The 25795-nt window shown below is 43.3% G+C and overlaps 1 protein-coding gene across 2 annotated transcripts in view; it reads left to right on the top strand.

Moving 5' to 3' along the window:
• igsf21a (immunoglobin superfamily, member 21a) overlaps positions 1-25795 on the top strand; it is a 433141-nt gene that overhangs the window by 389778 nt on the left and 17568 nt on the right. For both annotated transcript variants that reach the window (XM_063032904.1, XM_063032905.1), the window contains one exon: positions 11324-11409. In XM_063032904.1, the coding sequence (XP_062888974.1) occupies positions 11324-11409 (86 nt within the window). The remainder of the gene's footprint in view (positions 1-11323; positions 11410-25795) is intronic.

The raw sequence follows: 25795 nt of genomic DNA, 5'->3' as shown, positions 1-25795 counted from the left end.
AACATAGAAGATTTTTTAAATACAGGAACAGGCCTTGCAACCCATAATGTTGTGCCAAACTAATTAAGTTATAACACCTGGTGTGGCCTCCTGTACATCGGTGAGACCCGACGTAGATGGGGAGACCACTTCGCCCAGCATCTACGCTCCGTCCGCCAGAGCAAGGGGGATATCCCAGTGGCCACCCACTTTAATTCCACTTTCCATTCCTATTCCGATATGTCCATCAATGGCCTCTTCCACTGACATGATGAGGCCACACTTAGGTTCGAGGAACAGCATCTTATATTCTGTTTGGATAGCCTCCAACCTAATGGCATGAGCATTGATTTCTCTACCTTCCAGTAATGCCCCCCAACTCCCTCCCTCTCCTTCACCATTTCCCATCCCCTTTTCCCTCCGTCACCTTATCTCCTCGCCCGCCCAGCACCTCCCTCTGGTGCTGCCCCCCAACTTTTTGTTTCTTCCATGGCCTTCTGCTTCTTTCACCGATCAGCGTCCTAGCCTAGTGGTTCTCTTTCCCCCCAACCCCACCTTTCAAATCTATTCCTCAGCATTTTTTCTCCAGCCCTGCTGAAGGGCTTTGGCCTGAAACAACTTCTGTACTTTTTTGCATGGATGCTGCCTGGTGTGCTGAGTTCCTCCAGCACTTTGTGGGTGTCGCTCGGATTCCCAGCATCTGCAGATTTCTCATTTGTCGTATCACCTAATCCTTTCTGTCTGTACGTGATCCATATGCCTCCAGTCTCAACAAATGCATATACCTATCTAAGGGCCTTTTAAATGCCCCGATCGTACCTGCCTCCACCACTAGCCCCGGCAGAGCATCCCCCAAGCACCAACCACTCTCAGTGCAGAAAACTTGCCCCGCATATTCCCTTTGAACCTTCCCCTTGTCACCTTAAATGCATCCATTCTAAATTGGGCGTCCCGACCACACTTGGATCATGAGCACCGTTGCCCTGCGAGTGGATGTAAATTCCGGGGCAGTCTCTTAGCAGTCATGGCAATCAGGTGAGGGGCAGACATCTGAAGTACCCGGCAGGCCCCACTGGAACCAGGGATACGACAACAGCCGTCTCAGTCGCCGCACATCGAGACTTTCTCACTCAGTGGCGCCTGCTTTTGCGATGCAGTGGCGGTCGAAACGTTGGCTGCCGTGCGCTGTTTTTGGAGTTGGGTCGAGAAGTGTGTGAGAGGCGTGCCCCCCTCCCCCCCGCCCCAGCCTCCCATTATCGTACTGCAGAGGATGGACTCGGAACTTGCTGGATATTTCCGTGCTCCTTGACATTGCGCACGGACTGCCCAGTGGAACCATCAATGCAACGAGCGTTTCAGTGTCACTGCTGCAAGCTTCTTTAGACTCTGCACCCTTGAAGCCCCCTGTGAGTCCTTTACAGCAGAACTCATGATGACTTTGCCCTTCAGGGGCCTCCAACTTGTGCTCAGATCATGTCCCTGCTCCACTCCACCGCTGTCGTGCAGAGGAAGAAAATGTGAAGCTGCCAACCCTGCAGTGCAGCTCTGTACTGCAGATCTGTTACACTTGCAACCACAGTGCAGCTTCCCTTTGACGGGTGTGTGCGACGGAATCTAGCTATAGCATGAAAGTGAGTCCTCTGAGGTGGCATTGGGGTAATGAACAGCCCTGAGATGGGTAGACGAGAGCTCAGTGTGAGTCCAGTGCTCCTCCTGAGTCAACTGGGAGGGTCATTGGTTAATTATGAAAATTGCTGACTGTACCCTTTAGTGAATATCCAATTTAGCCTCTCCAATTTTTCCTCTTGCAGACAAACTTTTGAAGATAGCTCTTATATCTCATGAAGGGCTGTGGGGGTGGTAATGTTAGTGGGTGGCGGTTCGTCTCTAAACATTGTCATCGTCCTGCACACCTTGCTTTAATAATGCAGCAATCAAAGGTCATGAACTTATCTATTTTAAGGTTCTTCACTCTACATGTGTCAACATTCCACCTACAGAGCTGCAGCCAAAAAAAAACACATCTGACCAAAAATGTACACACAAGCAGTATGAAATATCTGCTGCAGCTATTTCCTGCTCTTGGGACTGGACATTTATCTGCAAAGGTCAGAATTACCACCAGAACAAGGGTATTTTCCTGGTGACCTTGCAGTTTTGTACAAATGACATGACGTTTTGCTATCTTGCTGGCAAGATTTAAGAGTAGAGTTCACAATCTGAATCAGGTTTAATATCACCGGCATATGTCACGACATTTGTTGTCTTTGTGGCAGCAGTACAATGCAATGCATAATAATAGAAAAACGACATGAATTAAATAGGTAAATTAAATAAGTAATTCAAAAATAGAAGAAAAGTAGTAGTGTTATTGTGTTCAATGTCCATTCAGAAATAAGATGGCAGAGGGGAAGAAGCTGTCCCTGAATCACTGAGTGTGTGCCTTCAGGCTTCTGTACTTCCTCCCTGATGGTAGCAATGAGAACAAGGCATGACCTGGGTGATGGGGGTCCTTAATGATGAACGCCAACTTTTTGAGGCATTGCACCTTGAAGATGTCCTGGACACAGAGATATTTTTAATATTATTTCTAAGGTATTAAATATAGATATCTCTCCTCACCCTATTACTGCTATCTTTGGACTACCCAAAATTTCTAGTAATCTTTCCCCTTCAGCCCGTAGAATGATCGCATTTCTTACTTTAATGGCGAAAAGATGTATTTTACAACATTGGAAAGAGCTTAATGCTCCAACTACCTTTTTTTGGTTCTCTCAGACGATTTTATGTTTGAATCTGGAGAAAATTAGAAGTAACCTTTATGATTCTTCATTTAAATTTGAACAGATTTGGGGACCTTTTATTCGATATTTTCATTTAATGTAATATATACCCTTCTTGTTTTTTTTTTCACTGTTTTTAATGGAGGTCGGGATTGAGGACATGATTTTAAGTTTAACTCTGTTTGGTTTCAAGTTAGCCCATTGCTTTGCTTTGCTTTTAGTTAGTTGCACGGTGGGTTTTTTTTTGGGGGTTTTTTTTTTTCTTTTTTTTCCATTGATATATATAAAATTTAGTATACTATTATGTTATCTTGGTTTCTTATGTTTAAATTACATTGTTTGTAGTATTTTTTTTGGTATTGATACCTTCTGGAATTTCATTATATTTTAACATTGTATTAATGTTTATATGGTTTACCTTTTTGTATACTTATTAAAAAAAAAAGATGTCCTGGACACTACGGAGGCTAGTGCCCATGATGGAGCAGACTAAACTCACAACTCTCTGCAGCTTATTTCGATCCTGTGCAGTTGCTCCCCCGCCCATACCAGATGGTGATGCAGCCAGTTAGAAAGCTCTCCACAGCACATCTGTAGAAATTTGCGAGTGCCTTTGGTGACATATCAAATCTTCTCAAACACCTAATGAAATATAACCGCTGTCGTGCTTTCTTTGTAGCTGCTTCGATGTGTTGTGTCCAGGTTAGATCCTCAGAGATAGTGACACCCAGGGATTTGAAATTACTCATTCTTTCCACTTCTGATCCCTCTATGAGGAGTGGTATATGTTCCCTCCTCTTACCCTTTCTGAAGTCCACAATCAGTTTGGTTAGCAATCAAGTTTAACACCAAAGGGATTTGTGACTGGAAAACAGACATGAATTATTATTGTTTGAGAAGTACTGAAGACAACTCCAAAGAATTTGTACTTTCTCCCCATGACGCATTGGTACAGGTTAGTAGGTTAATTGGTCACTGTAAATTGTCCCATGATTAGACTGGGGTTAAATGGGAAACAAAGACTTCTCCTTCTTTCCCGTCCTGATGAAGAGTCTCAGCCCAAAACATAGATCATTTACTCTTTCCCATAGATGCTGCCTGGCCTGCTGAGTTCCTCCAGTATTTTGTGTGTGTTGCTTGAATTTCCAGCATCTGCAGATCTTCTTGTGTTTTTAAATGAAGGACTGCTGGGCGCACAGTTTGAAGGGTCGGAAGGGATTATTCACGCTGTATTTCAGCAAATAAATAAATAAATCTGTAGAAAGTAAGAGCTAATTCTGGGGATTAAACCTCAAATCCCAGGAATAGCCCCTGTTCAAATGGACTAGGTAATTAGACACACACTTTTCCACATCCCCACACTATTTTTTTCAAGCACAGGTCCCAGTCTGAAAGATGCTCTCAGAGTTATTTCTATCACTCATCCAACCAGAAAATGGCTGAGTGAAGGGAGGAAGGGCATCATCTTTTCTGTTTGGAAATGTTGCATCTCTCCAAACTGGCGGCTGATCCCTGCCATAAATTTGGAAGTGTGAGGAATAAGGAAATCTATTCAATGATTGATTGTGGAGCAAGCCTTCAGCGCCATGTAGGTCATTGAAACAAATTGTAAAAATGTCACAATTCTGGAGAATTAACACATCCTCTTCAGCCTGACTGTGACTATGTGTCCATGAAGTGCTTTGATTCATTTTGATTTTACGTTAAAGCCACTTTCTAATTTAAAATTCTTCTTGATAGAAGATTTAATGGAAAGATTTGGTAATCCATTGCTTAATGGGCCGAGTAGCATACGGGTACGTCACGATACCTGCATCCCTTACTTGCTTATACAGCCTTCATGTCTGGATTGGTTAACATTACAAATTGATGATACTATGTACATAATTCCCTGAACTGCTCTAATTATCCAGCGCACAGTAAATAGTAAATACATCATGAAATGGGTCACAGCCTCTGACCAGCAGAGTCGATTTTCCAGATTTCTGAGAAGGGCGTGTCAGTTTACAGGTTACCTTTAACCATCAAATTCACAATTTAAAAACAAGTGGAGAGTTACAGCCAGTTTTGTGTGACAGTTTAGGATTTTACACAACACAGCTGACTATTCTTCACCTTTAACCTCGCATTTCGTTACTCACAAAGTCTGCTGCGTGCCCTGAGCGTGCTGACTATGGGAGGGTAAATGTAGCTGTCGTACAGGGAGACATCAAAAGGAAGGATGTTTCCCTTTCAATGATGTCAGCAAGATGGGAGGGAGGGTGTTGAAGCAATGGTTGGGGCAGATGGGAGGTTAAATCAAGCCAGCCACTGCTTCGAAACCCAGTCGTGTTTATACTTTCAAATGTTTTAGTCAGCTGTGTTGCATGACAATGGGGTCTCTGTATCTTATAAATAATGCATCGGCCTTGGCAGGGAAGGAAAATATAACAAGATTCTATTAATTCACCAGCTTCTGGCACGAGACAGTCAGGCAAAATGCAAATAGGAAGTAAAGTGAAAGAGTTCCATTAAGTCTTCAACCCTCCACATTGCCAGTATGCTGGAGCAGAGAGCTCTACTTTGGTAACTGAGACCCCCATGAATTATACAGAGTCGCTCTGAGGTGCACCCCTGCCAACAAGCCACCAGCTTCAGAGGTATTTTAAGACAAGAAAGTGGCCGTGCTAGTTCAGTGCTGGCAGATTTAAGAGACATGATAGGGAACACGTTTCATCCTGATCTAAGGTTTCCTCTGCTTGTAACAATTGATACCATTTCCATGAATAAATTATTGTTCAAACTGCTTGCCTCATCAGAATGACTGAACATGACTGTCATCCCTTTGTGAGTGCACGGGGCAGCAAAGTGCGTAGCAGGGGCAAGTGGTTGACCTGCTCAGAAGAAGAAAATAAGACTGCAGCACCTCTCACATCTTCCCGAGGGCTCACAGTGTTTTACATTTGGTAAAGAAATATAATCACTGCATAATGTGGGAAACACTAATTTATGCAAAGCAACCTGTCACAAGTAGCAACAGACTAAAGGAACTGTTTTTGTGACTGTCTAAATACAAATCCCCGGTCTTTATTTTCCTCAAAAATTTTCTACAGAATCATACCTTTACCTCAAAAGGCAGACAAAACCTCAGTTTGCAATGGCCATTGTCCACACCACCTTCCTTAATAGTTTCTATGCTCCACCTTCCGCTTCCATCACCTACAGGTTGTCGTTGCCTCTACCAATCACTCCCAGCCTCTGTCAATATCTCCATGCTTCCCTCCCCAACCTGACTCCATCTGCCATCAACCACTCCTCACTTGGATCCACCTATCACTCACCTGCTCTTGTCCCGCCCCTTCCCCTCAGTTATTTCTACCGGCTAACTCTCCTCCTACCATTTCAGTTCAGATGAAGGGTCTTGATCCAAAACGGCGATCTCCACTTCCCTCTGCAGGGGATGTCTGAACTGCTGAGTTCCTCCAGCTGTTCACTTTTTGCTCCCGGTTCCAGCATTTGCCGTTTCTTGTGCGTGCAGAGTTTACTCCCTCAGTGGCGAGGAAGCACATTCAAAGATAAGTTGTAGCTGAGAATTTGAATACTACTAAACTGGTCATCGGGAAGATTTCAGCGACCCTGTGTTTACCACAGATGTAACAGAGACAGAGTGACATAGATTTCAGATCATAGATAAAAGAATTTCAGGAGAATTGAGGTAAAAAAACTCTGTATCACTCTGAGAGTAGTAGATATATGGAACTTGTTATCTGAAAGGGTAATAGAGGCAGAAGCCATTGCCAAATTTAGTGAGGACTACATTGGGCCGTTGAAGGGCCATAATATGTAGAGCAAGGGACCAAGGACTTAAAGTTTGTTTAACCTGAAGTTCACTTTAGGTCTTCATGAACATGATGAGCTACATGGCTTCCTTCCTTGCTGTTAATTGCTATGCTTATACATTGCCCACTAGAAAGTTAGTTTGGAAAACCACGGCCATGATTAGCAATTGAAATGTTAAAATGGGAGTTCGGTAGATCGATGGAAAATAAATCTTTTAGGAGATGTAGACAGAGAGAAATTATGTTAAAAGGCTGCAATCATTTCCTAGAAGGTTTCATTAGAGAAATGCTCATAATGAGTAGGTTATGTTATGAAGGAGAATAAACCATGCTGAGATTACATCTGATCAGATCCAGAGGAGGGAGAAGCAATTTGACTGAAACATATGGGATCCTGAGGGGTGTTGGCATTGAGGATGTGAAGAAGAAGTTATCTGTTATGAAAAGACAGCTTAAATGGTTTGACACAGACTAGATAAGCCAAATGTACAGTGTCTGTACTTCCCTATGACTCTAAAAGATCTAGGACTGGACTGTTGTTTAAAATAATAGTTTGGCTGTTTAAGAGTGAGAGGAAATGAAAATTCTTTTTCTTAAAGGGTCTTGAGACTTTTAAGCCTCTCTGAAAAGGTGGTGGAACCAGAGTCTCCTAATATTTTTAAGGTAAAGGTAGATAGATTCTTGATGAATGGCGTGGTGAAAGGTTATATGGGTAGACAGAGCAGCAGATTGAGGCTACAACCAGGTTAGTTATGGGCTTACGAAATGATGGAGCAGGCTTGATGTTTGTTTTATAATCCTAATTCGCATGTTTGGTTCTGAGGACTGAGCAGCGAATACAGTAAGTAAAGATATCCTGACCAACAAAAAAAAAGCAGAGAACCACAATGGAATTATTTACATCCTTATAACTCTGTGCAAATTCTCTATTTTTATACTTAGCCCCACTACCCAGGATGTGCACTCCTCTCATTGCCACCATTAGGGGGAAAGTAGAGGGGTCTGAAGAAACACACTCAATCTTTTTGGAACAGCTTCTTCCGCTCCGCGTTCAGATTCCTGAACGGTCCGTGAACGTACGACCTCACTATTTTCACTCTCGTTTTGTGTGCACGCACACACCCATATTTTTGCACTACTTATTTAATATTTTATGTATATTTCTTGTTGCAATTTACAATATACAGTGCTTTACCTATGGCGGTACAAATTTCAAATTTCATGACATATATCAGTAATCATGTCTGATTCTGATTCTGATTTTTTTTAATGTTGGCAAATAATTTGAGTGATAGTGAGCTCACAGGTCCTTGTAGAATTAACCTGTGCCAAGCACAGGCTGCTCAAACCCCTTAATTTGGCTGAGGGGCTTGAACAGTCTCTGCTTGGCTCAGGCTATTTTAATGTCTTGGCAACACTTCCTGCAAAGTGTAAAAATCTGCATGAAATTATGATCCTGGCCAGGGCTTCCAACATGGATGCCCAGCAGAGTTCCTACTAGATGGCTTTAAAATGGTATCTTGCCATGGGGAAATTTGCAAATCACCTGCAAAAGGATCACCTTCTGACAGTGGAGTAGACCAGTCCGTGTGACATCCAACATTATTGAGGCGTCCATTCTCCCAAGTGTTCTGGTGTAGAAACAAAATCTCAGCTGGATCACAATTAGCTCCACAACAAACTGTTTATTCCCACAACCGTTGGCCTCCAAAAAGTTCTCCTCATGGGTGTCCATTATTTTCACTGCACTAATTGGAGTAAAATATTTGATTTTCAGTCTAATGCCATACATGGTTTCTGTTTGCATAGACTACTCCAGCTTCAAGTCGGTGCGGCAACTGCTTTGCATGTGACTGCAAGAAACTGCAGAGTTGTGGATAAAACAAATTTTTTCCCCCAGCAGTTTTATATTTACTCTATCAAATTCAGAAGTGTATTGTACATTTGTCAGAACTTAAGACTAATAGAACTGGTCTCCAAACAGCTCACTTGACTTAAATTTTGTACAAAGGGCTCCTTGTATTTACATAATAATAACTTTCCATTCAGTTCTGATGGAGAGCTGGAAACCCATTTTTTTGTAGCTTTATGATGTATTCTCCATAAGTTTATTTATTTAGATAAAGCATGGAAATACTTCGAGCCACACTGCCAGCAATCCCCTGATTTAATTCTAGACTAATCACAGGACAATTTAGAATGACCAATTAACCTACCAATCAGTACGTCTTTGGACTGAGGGAGGAAACCACAGCACCAAGAGGAAACCCCACATGGTCATGGTGAGAACGTACAAACTCCTTACAGGCAGTGGTGGGAATTGAACCCAGATCGCCTGTACTGTAAAGTGTTGTGCTACCGTACTACCCCTTGTTGACATTATGGAGAACTACAGACCAAGGTGGCCTGGAGTCCCTTTAAAATTAGAAAGCCACTTCTTTCCCTTATTCAACACAAAATGATAATCAGCATCTCAAGTGATGTGTCTTCAAGAAAGGCAGGTCAGGGAAAGATGGGGAGATGTTGAAAGGTGACAACTGCCTCACTGCTCCAGCGACCTGGGCTTCATCCTGACTTATAGTGGCATCTGTGTGGAGTCTGCACATTTTCCTTGTGACCACATGGATTTTTCATGGATGCTCGAGTTTCCTTCCACGTGCCAACACCTTGATGGTTAGGAGTCAACTGGCTGTGCTAAATCATCTCTACCGCAAATGGATGGTATAGGACAAAAATGCGGGGCGGGGTGGTAGCAGTTCATGGGCAGGTGAAATGTAGCAGGTTACAGGAAAATGGTTCAATTGTTCCATTTAATATCAGAGAATGTATACAATAGACAACCTGAAATTCTTACTCTTCACAGATGTCCGTGAAACAGAAGAAAACTCCAAAGATGGAATCACATTAGAACCCCAAAGCCCCTCTCCCCTCCCACACACAAGTAGCAGTAAAGCATCAACCCTCCCCCTCCCCTCCCCTCCCCCCACTTGCTCCAGCAGGAAGCATCAGCCTTCCCCCCCCCCCACCACCACCTACCAAGCAATAGCAAGCCCCCAAAGACCATGATCTGTAGTCCACCAAAAACTACTGTCTATAACCCAGTACTTCAACATGCCACAGGCTCTCTCTCTCTCTCTCAGTAAGGAGGGAGAGAGAGGTATCACTCCTTCTGCAGCGATACCACTCTCTCCCTTATTCATGAGAGAAAGAGAGAGCCTGTGGCATGTCAAAGTCAGGAAATGGGATTGATGGGATGCATGTGAGAGCCTGCATAAACTAGGGAAAAAAGTGGTCTTTTGTGCTGTATGGAATATGGGCAAGGTAGAAAATTAAGATATAAATGAGGATCTATGAAGACTGAATTTCTAGCTCTCTCTTTCAGAAGCATTTCCTTGTGACGACTGCATTCACTCAGTTCTTCAGCAATAAGCTGAGACTTCTTAATTGGATGGTATTATTTTTCACTGGTCCTAATGCATTCTGTGTATATATACTTATTAAATTGTTACCTTCTGGGTCAACGCAGTCTGCAAGAACTGATGGATAATCAATGGATAGAGTTGTCTACTAATTACAAAAAGAGCAGGAATTAAATATCAGTTCGCCAGCAAGGTCACAGGCCGGACTTGAGATTGGTATTGGTATGATGGAGCTTTTCTGATGAACTAGATTTGTTCAGGGTTCTATGTAGCCTGATGTGTTTGAACATAGATACTCCATAAAGTAGGATTGACAGTAATTATAAAGCCACTCATTCCTTCTATGTGCCAGCATCTTCATTTTTTTAAGTACAAATAAGCCTTTCAATTCTGTCTCAATAACACTGTCTAACAATGCACACCATAACCAATGTGCAAATTGGCCAGCAACATGTGAGGAGGGACTTGTCGTGAATTGTGGAATGCTGGGCTTGCTCGATAATCTGGGTCATTAATTTCTTGGGAAAAATAAGCCATTTTAACCTCCTCTGTGGATTTCAGACATTGTTACATATGTATGTTAATTGTCCATTAAATTTCCCCAGAAATGTTATCTATTGTTGGATATCACTGCTGTAAATCTCATTGACATACAGTATCTTACTGCGGTGAAGATGATAGATAAATACAAGTACTTACGACAAATAATAGCTTAGCTATTTTATAATGTGGTAATTGTAAATGAATACCAAACAATCTGAAGCAGAAATGTGAGGTTTGCATTCCTTGAGGTTATTAATTATTTTATCGATTTTCTCAAAAAGTCTAATTTTAAGTTCAGAAGTTTGAACTTACTTTTCCTTTTTTCTCCTTTCTTTTACTTTTCTTTCCCCCTTTCATTTTGCTCTGTTTGTTGTGACTCTAATTTATGTTTCTTCGTAATTATTCCTCTATTTAATGTCCTAATGTCAACAGTGAAGGAAAATCATTATATGCCCTTTTCTTTACCAAGGGTCAGATTCCTATTCTCCACCTCGATCACTATCATTTCCCACTTACAATTGTACTGGGGGCAAAATGAGAATAAATAAATGTGTACGCCAAGTGGAACATGTGGGCCAACATGCCAGATGTCTGACTTCTGCAAAGTCTGGGTTAACTGTGTGCAATTTGCTTGAGTGGGTGACTTTCACAAGGTAATCAAGACAGGACTTGCAATGCTCTTGACCTTGACGCAGTTATGGCCCTGCCTTTCCACCAGTATGTTAAGATGAAACAACAAAGATTTGGAAACTAATGGTTGTACTGGTCATTGTTCACACAGCTGCTCCCCGGGGTCCACGGATTGATGTGAGTCCAAAGCGGGTCCAGGTCGGTGACACGGTTAAGATCAGTGTTGTGGGATTTCAGGTAAATGCTTTTCTTTCATTGCTGAAGAACTTAAGTGTAATCGATTGGCAAGTGAATTGTTCTCAAATGTGGTGAGATATGATAATGACTGCAGTATTTCAGGTCACAGATGACCATCTCCTGTGAAGGACATTTGGAGTTTTTGCTACGTAGAAAATGAGTAGTTGGCACTGGAGCAGTAGCAGTGCGCAAGTTGAACAATTGTGTGTGTCCATTAAAACATCCATTTTCTGCATCATCCATTAGAGGAATTGGAGGCACTGAATGAGCAGCAAATCCTCTTGAAAATAAAGATTTTTTTTATTAGAATAAGGAAGCGCACCTGTCATTAATGGGAAAAGGTTAAACAGAGCAGTCAAATAAAGCATTTGAAATAGTGAATGATCACTAAATAAACAATACCCTTTGCTTTTGAAAGCCCATGAAATCAGGAGAGAGTGTGGCACAAAGATATTAAACTAATGGTAGGTTGGAGACTCTTTCTGCTCATTAAACAGGCCTTAATAAGTCACTGCTGTCACTCCAGTGAGCTATACATCTCAGTACTGCCTTGGAATATATAATTGGCCCTAACTATTCTCCAAAAGAGAAGTCTGGAAAATGGAGACATTGACAGATGGCTGGTCGCAGAACAGCAGGGGTAGTAAATAAGCCAAAAGTTTAATATCTTGCTCACAGATTTGTCAAAGATGTAAAGAGAAGATGGGAGAGAGAAAAAATATTTTAATTATATTAAGCTAATGGCAGAAAAGGAGGAAGATTAACTAAACCACACACAGCCTCCGGATTTGCACAAAGTGAAGTGCTTGTGCAAATTGAAGTATCTCTGAGGAGGAAAGACCAGTTGTATCAAATGACACCAAACCTTCAGAAATTCGAATGCATCAGTGCAACATTACAAAACAGGACAAATGCATGAAGGTTCAAAGTTCAAAGTAAGTTTTTTTTAATCAAAGCACACCATATATCACCTTTAGATTCATTTTCTTGTGGGCATTTGCAGAAAACACAAAGAAGCACAATATAGAATCAATACAGGAAAAAAAAGCACAAATAAATAACAAATATTGAGAAGATTTTCCACCTTTTCAAATGTTTTGTCGGTAGAATTGTGATCACTGGCTCTTTGACCTCAAATCTTTGGAGTTTCTAAGAGATAGTCAGACAGACAAACACTTTCTTCTCAAGTGAATAGGATGTGAAACCCAAACTGCAGTTGGAATGACAAGACCAAGGAAGGTAAAATTTCCACAATCTTGCCAAGTAATCAGGAGACAAAGTAACAGATTATAACACACTGATTTCCACGACTATTGCACACAGATCATGCACACCTTTTACTTTTCACACAACTGGATTTCAGTGGTGGATTCATCATGTATTGACACGCATTCAGCATGCACAATGGGGCACGAATTTCCTGCCGATTTATTGTCTTTTTACTGCTGGATCATTTCCATCTCCGTTTTTGCACCAATGTGGAATACAATTGCAGAGCACAGTCTCAAAGCCACAAAGTCTTCATTTTGGAATGATCTTTCCTCTGATGGCCCGTACACTGCACTCATTGTAAAGGGTGACTAAATCTCATTTCAAATCACCGGCAATAAGCAGAGGCTCAAAAGTCCAAACCATTCACTGGTTCAACAAGGAGAAATGAAACCTAATACGCAGGTTGTAAGAATCTATGGACTTCAATGTATGAACACCAAAGGACTCATTTATAACCTGGAGGCTCCTTATGAAAGCATCTCCATTTATTTAGCACTTCAATGCCATCAGTTCATACCAAAGGTCTTTGCATACTTCTGTCACTATTAGGCAGTTCTTCAGGAAGATGATATCCTTCCACTTCAGTTCTTTCTAAGATACTCATACAGCCAAGATGAGACCTGTAGCCTCTGCCACAGGATGTGGGCAGGTGGGTGGATTGTGGGGTGGTGGGTTCCTCCATACATTTAGACTGGTTTTCCACTGAATGGACTCTAGGTTCTTAACACCACACCATTCCATCGTTTCCATTTTGAATAGTCATCAGTCAATGCGAAGGATGCACTTTTAAGCTATAAGAATATCCTTAGCGGCCCACACAAAATGCTGGAGGAACTCAGCAGATCGGGCAGCATCTGTGGAGATGAATAAACAGTCGACATCTTGGATTAAGACTGAAAAGGAAGGGGAAAGATGCAGGAATAAAAGGGTGTGGGGAGGGGAAGGGGGCTAGCTGGAAGGTGACAAGTGAAGCCAGGTGGGTGGAGAAGAAGGAATCTGATAGGAGAGGAGAGTGGACCATGGGAGAAAAGGAAGGAGAGAGGACCCAAGGGAAGGTGATGAGCTGGTGAGAAGAGGTAAAAGGTCAGAGTGGGCAATAGAAGAAGAGGGGAGGGGGAGCGAAGCATTTTTTTTAAACTGAAGGGGAAATCGATATTCATACCATCAGTTTGCAGGCTACCCAGACGAAATATAACGTGTTGCTCCTCCAACCTGAGAGTGGCCTCATTTTGGTACAAGGGGAGGCCATGGACTGACACGTCGGAATGGGAAAGGGAATGGGATTTAAAACGTTTGGCCTCTGGGAAGTTCTGCTTTTGGCAGATGCAGCAGAAGTGCTTGGTGAAGCGGACCGCAATTTACAACGGATCTCAACAATGTAGAGGAGGCCGCATCAAGAACACTGGACACAATAGATGACCCCAGAAAATTTGCTGGTGAAGTGTTGCCTTACCTGGAAGGACTGTGTGTGCCCCTGAATGAAGGTGAACTTATTTCCTTAGTTCTAGTAATCCCCTGTTATGACAGAACTCAGGAGTTTAGTGTGAGGTATGCAACCTTTGAAGCCAATTGAATATATTTTGGACAACACACATAAAAATTGCTGGTGAACGCAGCAGGCCAGGCAGCATCTATAGGAAGAAGTACAGTCGACGTTTTGGGCTGAGACCCTTTGTCAGGACTAACTGAAAGAAGAGATAGTAAGAGATTTGCAAGTGGGAGGGGGAGGGGGGAGATCCAAAATGATAGGAGGAGACAGGAGGAGGGGAAGGGATGGAGCTGGGTCTTGTTACAAAGAATAGTGGCCTGCTCCAGCACACCAACAGTGAAGGGCTTATTTCACCAGTGGATTCTGCAGAGAAAATATTGGGTTTTTTCCCCCAACATTTTGAGATAATTATTGTAGCTAATCTGTTGTCAGAAGCATAAAAGAAGGCGGTGATCACTGCACCCCAGTAGATATTGATGTTTATACAGAGTTTGGAGTTGTGAAGCAAAAGGCAGATCATCGACTATAGGTGGTGGTGATTTTCATCATCACTGTTTGATTTCATTGAAAGGTAACTTGCATGGTATGTGGAGTGGTTCCCCGTTTCCAGATCTTAAAGTACATCTTTATTGACAATGGGAAGGGGAGATGGTGGAGCAGGACAATGATGTGCAGAGGATCTAGGCAGGTAGGAGAATGGTTTAGTTCTGTGAATGAGTTGATAATGTTTGCTCCTGTATGTACATGTACACGAGTGTCATCTATGTACTGCACCTAGGCTGAGCTTGGAATAACCTTCATTTGGGAGTGCAGATGACATAGATTGAATAGTTTCCTGTTTGCCCTGTAAATTAGCTGTTCTGCAGTGAGAACCTTGCTGAAGGTGAGATGCAGCACTGTCGCACGAAAGTTTGGGAAAACTGTCGAAGCAGCTTTGCTCAATACTATTAGCAATAGCCACATTCAAGAAAATGAGCAAATGTCGTAAATGATGGGTCTCCCTGCTACAAAAAAAACTCTTCTATATTCTACCAGCGATGGAATCGGGGCTGCCCAAATCACAGCATGTATTCCATCCACCCTGAGGTACAGTGAAAACGAAATCTCTCTGCACATCAGCTCCGGGTTATTCACAGGGACCGTCGTCAACATAATCATAGCCGGTTTTTAACCTCAAAAATGCCTTAGACTTGATCGATCAGGTGTGACGAGAGTCCTATACGAGGATGGTTTGGACCCAAATGCTGGAGTATCTGAAGCAAGGATTGAGACACGGAATCAAACTGGATCAAGAACTGAGCACAAAGCAAACTCTAGACTTACGCCTGAGGCTCCGTTCAGGCGCTCCCTAAATACTCAATTCTTGGCACCCAAAACGTGATTGCTAATTAGCGGGATGCTCCTGAATCTTTAAAGGTGTTGCGCCACCCATCCATATTCCAGAGAGTTAGAGCGTCTAAACCCCGGAAGCTGGTGCGGTTGGGTATGTGTCATAACAGGACCCCATCCCTTATGGCCAACTCCTGGCTGCTCGGAGAGATGATAATGGTGGTGATGGATGAAAGATGGACCCAAAATGTCCCTTTCAGGAACCCAGCACCGTTCCTCGGGTCCAAATCCTTCCCAGTCCACAAGGAACTGCCGAACAGCTTGAAGAGTTCGTGAAGACCTGTCCACTATTGACCAACCTGGGTGGCAGCAGGACTGATGGTGGTGGGGCCAAAGGGCTAGTGTTCTCAGGTTTTAATATGGAAATATAGGAAGTGAGATTGATCTTGAGGGTCTTGGGGAGCTGCAAGTTGTATGCTACCCGGTTTACTTTCCTGAGAATCTTGAAGGATCCAATGAACTTGGGCACCAATTTTCAAAACTCCACATTGAGTCAACAACCAGACCAGTTGCCCAGGCTGCAGAACTGGTCCCTGTCTTCTCATATGGTTTGCCTTCATTTCAGCCTTCTGGGTAGAGGCTAATAAAATCTCTCTTGCTCTAGTCCATTTCTCCTTGTAGATCTTCAACCACAGGAACCCAATGTCAGCCTCCTGCTCAGGGAAGAGTGGTGAAAAATACCCAAATTGGCATTTGGAAGGGGTTATTCCATGTGCCAAATGCCGTAAAGTGTTGTGAGCAACCTCTATCCACATCAAATGATCGCATCACTTGTCCGGTCTTTCAGAGGCTAGGCATATAAGGATTAGTTCCAAATCTTGCTTCTCCTGCTCCATAAGGCCATTGGGCTGAGGGTGAACCCCAGAGGAAAGACTCACTGTTGCCCCAATCAGCTTACAGAATGCCCTCCAAAAACATGACATGAATTGCAGACTACGATCCAACACAATGTGCCCTGGAAAACTGTGGATCCTAAAGACTTGGCGCAGGATTTCGGCCGTCTCTGCCACAGATGGTAGTCTGTCCAAAGTGATGAACTTGCAGACCTTCAAAAGGCGACCTACAATTACCATGATAATGGTCTTCCCCTTGGAAGGAGGAAGACCTGTGACAAAGTCCATGGAGATGTGCGCCCATGGTCTGTTCAGAACAGGATGAGGGTAAGGAGCCCTTGAGGTTGGGTGTGGGGCTCCTTGTTCCGGGCGCACACCTTGCATGCCTACAGGTATTGACAGACCACTCTAACCATTCTGGGCCACCAGTATCTTTTTTGATGAACTCAAGGGTCCTGGCAACCCCTGGGTGAGCAGTCATTCTCAATGCATGACCCCATTGAAGAACCTGAGACCAGAAGGGATTAGGAATGATCAGCTGACCCGGAGGACCATTCTGAGGAATCTCCTCTTGTGCCTGGGCCTTATGAACAATTGTGTTGATTCCCTGATGAACTGGCGCTATCACCTTTGATTGGTGCAAAATGATGGTAGACTGCTCCCCTCATTTGGGTTCGTCAAATGGCACCTGACTTCTGGTCCTTTGACCCCGGTTGAAAGGTCAGGACAAAATTAAAGTGGTTAAAGAAAAGAGACCACTTGGCCTGACTGGAGTTCAGTCTTTTGGCCTCTTGAATATAAGCCAGCTACCTATGGTCTGTCCATATGATGAAAGGGTTCTTGGCCCCCTCAAGCCAGTGACACCATTCCTCCATAGCCTATTTGGCTGCGAGCAGCTCTCTATTTGCGATGATGTTAACATCTGCCGGGGATAGCCGCCTCGAAAAGACTGCGCACAGGTGCAGTTTATGGTCCGAAGGTGAACATTGAGACAGCTCTACACCCTCTCCGACGTCTGAGGCGTCCACCTCTATGGGAAGGTCTAGGTTAGGTGCAACCAAAATAGAAGCTGTCATGAGCTGCTGTTTGAGCTCTGTGCTTGCAGCATCTGCTTCAGTAGTCCAAACAAAAGGGCCCGTGGATCTCTTGGTTAGTGCCGTCAGCAGAGCTGCCACTGAGTTGAAGTTGGACTTGTTTCATGCTGGATGGCTGTGGCCAATCTCCTACTGCCTTACTTAGTAGGGTTCATCTTGAGATTGCCTTTAAAGATGATAAAACCCAAAAATGAAATGGTGGTCACATGAAATTCGAACTTCTCCAGCTTAACGTAAAGTCCATGGATCAAGAAGCCTCTTTAGAATATCTCTGATGTGAGCAACATGCCCCTCAATGGACGTCGAGAAAATTAGGATGTCATCCAAGTTGACAAAGGCGTACTTATGTAGAGCATCCTAGAGCACATCGTTTATAAAGGCTTGGAAAACTGCTGGCACATTCACAAGGCTGAAGGGCATGACCAGCTACTCATAGTGTCCTGTCAGTGTACTGAATGCTGTCTTCCACTCGTCACCCTCCTTTATATGAACCAGATTGTACACAATCCCCAAGTCTGGTTTCGAGAATATTCTTGTCCCTTGGAGGATCTCAAAGGCAGCGTACATGAGTGCAAGATTCTTGACCGTTATGCAATTCAGCCCCCTATAATCATGCATGGATGCAAGCTCCTGTCTTTCTTCTGTACGAAGAAGAAGCCAGAACTGGCTAGAGAAGTGGAGGGCCAAATGAATCCCAGGGCAAGAGTCTCCTTTATATACTCCTTTCTCCATGCTTCTCTCCATGCTTGAGAGTGTGTATAATCAGCCCTGTGAAGGACAAGTGCCAGCAGTAGATCTACTGCACAGTCGTAGGGTTGGTGCAGTGGAAGAACTGAAGTCTTTCCCTCGCTGAAGACCTCTTCCAAATCCTTGTAGGTGGAAGGGATTATTCCTGAACCTTTCTCCAAGGCCAACTCCAGAAGCTCCTTTCGGAAGCAGGGATAATTTGGCAGACCCCAGATTCTCCTCCATAGGTTCCCAAGAGTCTTTATCTTCAGACACTGGCAATGCGGTGCAACAAATTGTTCTTGTGTTCCTGGGACTAGGCTCCAAGGGGCTCAGTTTTATAGTCTTCCACTTAAATGGGACCTGGCAAATGGAGCCCTTTGGTTTAGCTGCCAGAGTTCCAGATTGCTTGGCAACTATTTGTCCTGCCCCTGAACTGGAGACCTAGTTCCAGCGCACTCCTGACTGCACAGGGTTGGGACTCACACGGGCACGTTGGCTGGAGCCAGCTTCTGCTCTTGAAGGCAGTTCTGGGTTTCCTGAAAGCTCCAAGTTACCCTGAAGAGAAGCCTGCCCCCTCGTCAGCCATTGGTCTCGGGAGAATATGAGAATCAGAACACCAAGCCGAAAACATACCTTCTTGCAGCGACTGGACCATGCAATGATCCTCCCTTCCTTCCAGTTCACGGAAGGGTTATGCTGGGACAGTCAAGGGTGCCCAAGGATCGGAGGTATGTAAGGAGACTCAATGATATAGAAACTAATGTCCTCCACCGTCCAAGATAGTTGCGGCATACGCTGGTTCAACTCCCACAGCGGTGTGTTGAGCTGATGGGTGTTCCCCAAGTCCAGGTAATTTCCACCCTCCCCAGAGTCCATAAACGTATTCACCTCTCATCGGTTCATACCCCGGGAGAATTCCGCCCTCAGGTTGAGGGAAGTGGCTGCTACCATCACGGTCCTCCTGACCCCGGATAGTCTTAACGGTTCTGCCGACGGCTCCATCTTTGGACATTCGGTCCGCAGGTGACCTGCTTCCCCGCAGTAATAGCAGCAGCCTTGACTCCGACACTGAAACCTCTCATCGGCAGAGATTCTTACGTGGCCAATTTGCATGGGTTCGACTGGACCCTGAGCAGGAGACGGGTTGGTCGTGGTCCAAGATCAGGGAGTGGAACTACGATGCATTGAGGCTGGACTCAGGCTAGCCCTCTTTGACCTCTTGAAGTAGTCTACTTGCACTCAGCCAGATGATTATCGAGATGAATGGATTGGTCGATCAGAACCTCTAAGTCCTCTTCTGGTTCTCCCAAGGTGAGGACATCGTTCAGTTCGTTTCAGAGCCTGTGGTGGTATAGACTGGCCAAGGTCTCCCTTTTCCAGCCTCTCCCTTGGGCCAAGGCCCAAAACATGAAAGCGTAGTCGTCCACTGACTGTTTGCCCTTTTGAATCTTCATCAGATGGTCCGAGGCTTGGCTGGCTCCAGCAGGGTAATGAAACACCTTCTTAGCGGCCATTAATTCCTCCAAATTCTAGTAAATCTTCAACCTCCGTTCCCAATGCGCAGTGGCCCAGACCAGGGCTCTGCCAGTCAGATGAGAGATAATGATTGCCACCTTACGGGGTTTGGAAGGGGCATGCGGGTGGCTGGAGTTTGAACACTCATGTGCATTGGATGAGGAAACCGTGGCAGGAACCCAGGTCACCGTCAGATCTCTCCAGGGTTGGAAGATGTACTGACTCCGCAGAGCGACTAACTAGCTCTCCTGAGCGACTCTGGCTTCCTCCTTGCGAAAGTTGACAACCGGCTATCTGGAGGCCGTGTATCTCCAGGCTCTGTCTGAAAGTCTCACTTTGACTAGTCTCAGTGGATGAAAGACTCTGATACCCCTCTGGAGCCATACTGGCTCAATCGTACTGTGATGAGAGTCCCTGACAAGGATGGTTGGGACCTAAATGCTGGAGTACCCAAAGCAATGATCGAGACACAGTATCAGACTGAATAATGAACTGAGCTGCATGATATCACTAGTGGGGCTTACGACTGAGCACTGAGGCTCATTAAATACTCAGTTCTCGACACCCAAAGCATGATTGCCAATTAGCGGGATGGTCCTGAATCCTTAAGGGGGCTGTGCCAGCTACCTGTACTCCGGAGAGTTGGAGCTTCTAAACGCCGGAAATTGGCATGGTTCGATGCGTGTCATCACATCAAGAGGGAATGTGGAACATCCTTCTTAAATTTGACTGTCAAAAAAAAAATTATATTTTACATTTGTACATGATGGTATACCAGCGATGATATTATTCAATGGGTCCAACAATAGAAATAGTCCATTGCAGACTGGTGTCAAACAAGCCTGTGATACTACATTTCTTGTAGCAATATAATCGAACAGTTTGCATTCTGCACAAGATGATTAATTATTTGATTTCTTGGTGAGGATGAAGAACGGTTTGCTTTTCCTATAAACTTTGAATGGTTTCAATAGACCTTATATGATCACATAAGTAGATTGAATTAAAGAGCTTTGATTTAACATTTCATCCAAAAGATCAACCATGATGGGCCAAATAGCCTAATTCTGCTCCTGTGGCTTATGGTCTTATCAAACACTGCAGCGCTGTTGTATTAGCCTGCATTATGTGCTGTTTGAACCTTTGACTTCATGATGAGGAAACCTGTCTCTGAGCCAATTGTTTTAACTACATTACAATCCCATTAAAGATGTATATACTAACATTTTCCCTTCAGCAGTGATTACACCAATAGTTTACAGTAATATCAAGGTTATTGTAGTATTTAATTATTCAGGAAAAATATCAGTTTTCTTTGATAAGTGCATTCACAAATGAACAGCACTTCATCTTCCATCTCGCATGTTGCAACCTTTAATAATGAATTCAATGGTTTCAACTAACTCACTTTTTTCAGTTTGTACGAGAATGGTCCAGTTCTGATGTAGGTTATCCAAGTACTGTATAATAGTGATGAAGTTTTCCTCCTCTCTCTACAAGCATCGTCCCTGCTGGGCATTTCTACCATCCTCCTTTAGGTTGTGCATTTTACTCTGAACTTTGACCTGCACTTTGCAAATTTTCAAAAGCTCTTTTTTCATTCACTAATTGCCCTCGTTAATCTATTGACCAGGCAACTCTACAAACCTTAGGCAACCTGGACTTAGCCTATCACAAATAATCTATGATCTTTTTTTATCCCATCCATCCCTCCCTTTCCAAAATAGAAAACATAGTGGTTTTCTCAGTTTCTTGGTTGTGATGAAGAGTTGGATCTGTGATACTGATCCAGAGGTTCTTCAGAAGTCAAGAATGAGGCATATATCATGGTGGTTCTGACCTTTTTATTACAAGTTTAAAGAACAAGGAAGGAACAAAGAAAAGAAGATTAAAAAAAAGAAAAGTCGTGGTCATCTCACACTCAGACTGGAGACGACCAACATTCTAATGATAACACTTACCCTATAAACAACAAGACTCAAGAGGCATGACACCTGCTGCAAAAAACTGAGAGCTTCTCGAAAAATACAAAATCGGCTACATTACTAGAACAATTACATATATATAGGTGATTATATAAAAATTATAAGCAAGCATAGGAAACTTAAGCTACAAGGAAAATACTTGGAGAATAACAGTTCTATACCTTAATCCAACAGAAGTGACCTGAAACATTACCACTGTTTCTCTCTCCATTGATGCTGTCTGGCAGACTTGAGCATTTCCCACATTTTTTGTTTGCCTTTCAGATCTCCAGCAGTTTCCTAATTTTTGGTGAGTTCTCTTTTGCTGATTGCACAGCCATGGTGTATTTCAGAGGTGTGTGAATCAGACGCTTTGCTTTCAGCCTTGACTCCATTTCTGAGTTTAATGAGTTAATGAACATATTATGATTGGCCTCAGTCCTCTTTGTTTGTGAAGGGAAGAGGCAATTGCAGCTCCCCTTCCAATTGCTGTTAGGAAATTCCTGGTGGAAAGAGTATTTTTGGAGATTTGAGAATAGAATTGGGCTGACTGCATGACTCTTTCCTACATTCAATTGCTAATTTGGAGTGTTTAAAGTAACTTGTGCAACGCCCATTCCCTATGATGATTCAACAGATGAATCACCACGGTTGATAGACCCACAATGTGCCTCATATGGACTGCTTGCAGGCACAGCCATACATTCGTGACTAGCACTCAGATAGGTTTCTGAGTGTCTTATTGGAGCAGGCTTTGTGCTGCTAATGGCAGCACAAAGCAGGGTACAAGCTGGCCAGGAAGGAAAGGTTTTGGACTTTCTGCACATGAGAACTGGGCTTCATGATAGTAGCAAAAAAAAATTAGGCTGGTGGATCAGTTCACATGCTGCCAGGTTCTGACAAGATGAAAATATTCTTTCTGTATTTTGTTCAGTTAACATTCTGACACCCAGCAGTATAATTATCGCAGTTCTGCAGATGATTACTCCTTCAGGTAACAGACAGTGGGAAAACATTTGCATTCCATGAGGTCAGGAAATATTTGAGAACCAAAGGTGAAGGGATGGAGGAACTTTGAATATAAATTATATTCCCGCACCACATTGAAACACTTGTCATGCCAGTTTGATTGCGTTATTTTTATCCTGTAGAGGTTAGTTTCCTGTGTGGCAATTTTTAAGTATAAATTTTAAAAAGAGCAGCTGCTGGAAGAGTCCATCACAAAGACCTTAGCTCCTGAAGTCATTAGTTGTCCCTAGTCTTCACTCTGAATATATAATATAAGTGAAGGAAGCTAATCTACTTCAGACAGATGGGAACATATGTGGTAATTCATATGAAAAGATAAGGATTATTCTCCAAATGAAAATTATTTAAATTTATCTCGATGCTATATGCATATTTATCTCAGAAGCCTACCATACTGGTGGATGCCATAATTCTGCCTGGTTGTTAGATTTGTCTTTCACCTGGGGTTTGCAGAAACAGGTGACAAACAAGGGCACGGACCCTGTCATGAGCAACAAAACAAAGAAGGGCAATAGACATACACTTGCACATTAGCCCCCATCTCTGACAATTTAGCAGTGTGCGCAGGAATGTCTATGCTTTTATGTCTTCTGAATGTATAAGCTTATACCTTTAGAAATAGGGATCAAAACCCCTGAGCGTATTCTACCACCCACACCAGGGGCAAATGTGTTTTTCAATGGTTTTTCATCTGCTCAGGTAGATTTTTAATTTCATATTTCTGGTCTGGCTGGTCTGTTTTAAAAGAATGAACATTGTCAGGGATGTTGCATCTTGAACTATGTAAGGTTTCAACTTTTTCCAAAGGTCAATGGTTGCTTAAAGTGTCACGGAATAAAATAGAAGCATGAGAAATGCTGGAAATCAAAAGGCAACACAAAAAGAAAATGCTGGAGGAACTCAGGTGGTCAGGTAGCATCTGCAGAAATAATAAACAGTCTACCTTTCAGGCCAAGCCCTTTCTTTAGGACTGGAAAGGAAGGGGGAAGATGCCAGAATAAAAAGGTGGGAGGAGGGGAAGGAGGACCAGCTGGAAGGTGATGGGTGAAATCAGGTGGGTGGGAAAGGTAAAGGGGCTGGAGAGGAAGGAATCTGATAGGAGAGGAAAGTGGACCATAGGAGAAAGGGAAATAGGAAGGGGCACCTGGGGGAGGCGATAGGCGGGTAAGAAGAGGTAAGAGTCAGTGTGGGGAACAGAGAAGAAGGGAGGGGGGAGGGAACTTTTTTTCTTATGAGAAGGAGAAATCAATATTCATGCTATCAGTTTGGAGGCTACCCAGGCAGAAACTAACTGGATGGAAACAAACCTGACTCTTGGGATAGTCCCATTGTCTCTGCATGCTCCTGCCCCACTAAACTCATGTCCTCATAGCACGACTCCATTCTATCCCCCTTGGTTCAGTCTCTTTCACCCTACATCCATGACTCTTGTCATGCTCTTGATCTCCTCATTAACTTTCAATTCCCTGCCACTGACCATCTCATTTTCACCACGGATGCCCAGTCCCGATACCATTCTATCCCCAATCAAGAAGACCTTAAGGCTTTCTGCTTCTTTGTCAATAAAAGAACCAACCAGTACACCTCCACCATCACCCTCCTCCATCTGGCAGAACTGGACCTCACCCTCAACAATTTTTACTTCAGTTTCTCCCACTTTCCCCAGATTCAATGGGTACCTTTGCTAATCACAAGGGCCCCATTTATGCCTGCCTTTTTTGTTGGCTACATAGAACCATGTTTCAAGTCGATGTTCCCCAAATCTTCCTCCACTATACTGATGACTGCATTGGTGCTGCTTCATGCAACCATGCTGAGCTCATCAATTTCATCAACTTTGCCTCCAACTTCCCCCATGCCCTTAAATTCACTCTGACACCTGCCTCCCCTTTCTCGATCACTCTGTGTCCATCTCTGGAGACAGATTGTCAATCGACATCTTCTATAAACCGACAAATTCCCATGGTTATCTCGACGATACTTCTTCCCACCCTGTCTCCTGTAAAAATGCTTCTCCCTTTTCTCAGTTCCTTTGTCTCCACTGTATCTGTTCCCAGGATGTGGCTTTCCTTTCCAGGACATTAAATATGTCCTCCTTTTGCAAAGAATGGGGTTTACCTTCCTCTACTATTGATGCTGCCCTCATCCTCATTTCCTGAATATCTGCCCTCATCCCATCTTCCCAATGACTTAACGGTGATAGAGTTCCACTTGTCCTTATCTACCACCCCGTGACCATCCTTTTGATTCTGGTGTCTTCCACCTTCCTTTCCAGTCCTGAAGAAAGGTCTTGGCCCAAAACGTCAAATGTCTATTCATTTCCATAGATGAAGCCTGTCCTGCTGAGTTCCTTTTCTTTTTAAATCTTTGTATTAATTTTCAAAATTATAAACACAGTAACAATGTTGATACAAAGAGATTGGAATAATCTTAATTAATTAAAGGCATCTGTTAGTCTTGCGAGACCACGGATCTGCGCCTGGAAAGTCACTCTCCAGGGCGCTGGCCTGGGCAAGGTTGTTTGGAAGACCAGTAGTTGCCCATGCTGCAAGTCTCCCCTCTCCACGACACCAATGTTGTCCAAGGGAAGTGCATTAGGACCCATACAGCTTGGCACCAGTGTCGTCGCAGAGCAATGTGTGATTAAGTGCCTTGCTCAAGGACACAACACATTGCCTCAGCTGGGGCTCGAACTCATGACCTTCAGGTCACTAGTCCAGTGCCTTAACCACTTGGCCACGTGCCCACATGTAATAATCTTAATAAACATATACAAAAAAGATTTTAAGTAACATAGGTATAATAGACTTCCAAACTCATAATGAAATTAGTCATAATGAGAAAAAAGAAATAAAAAGAAAATATATATATATATAAACAAAGAAAAACCCCCAAAAGAAAAAGAAAAAAAAAACTGAATACTAAACCCAAAAAAAAAACAGAACAAAACAGGGCTAGACCAGTATCTTGAATCAGACACGTTCAGTAATGCCATCAACTCCACTCCTCTATTCGTATATTTTAAGTTAATAAAGAAGATTCGGAAAGGTCAAATTACATCATATGAAAATG

Source organism: Mobula hypostoma, chromosome 25, assembly GCF_963921235.1.
Source record: "Mobula hypostoma chromosome 25, sMobHyp1.1, whole genome shotgun sequence".
Lineage (NCBI taxonomy): Eukaryota > Metazoa > Chordata > Chondrichthyes > Myliobatiformes > Myliobatidae > Mobula > Mobula hypostoma.
Note: the sequence above shows the minus strand (reverse complement) of the source record. Positions and strands in the feature narration are given on the sequence as shown.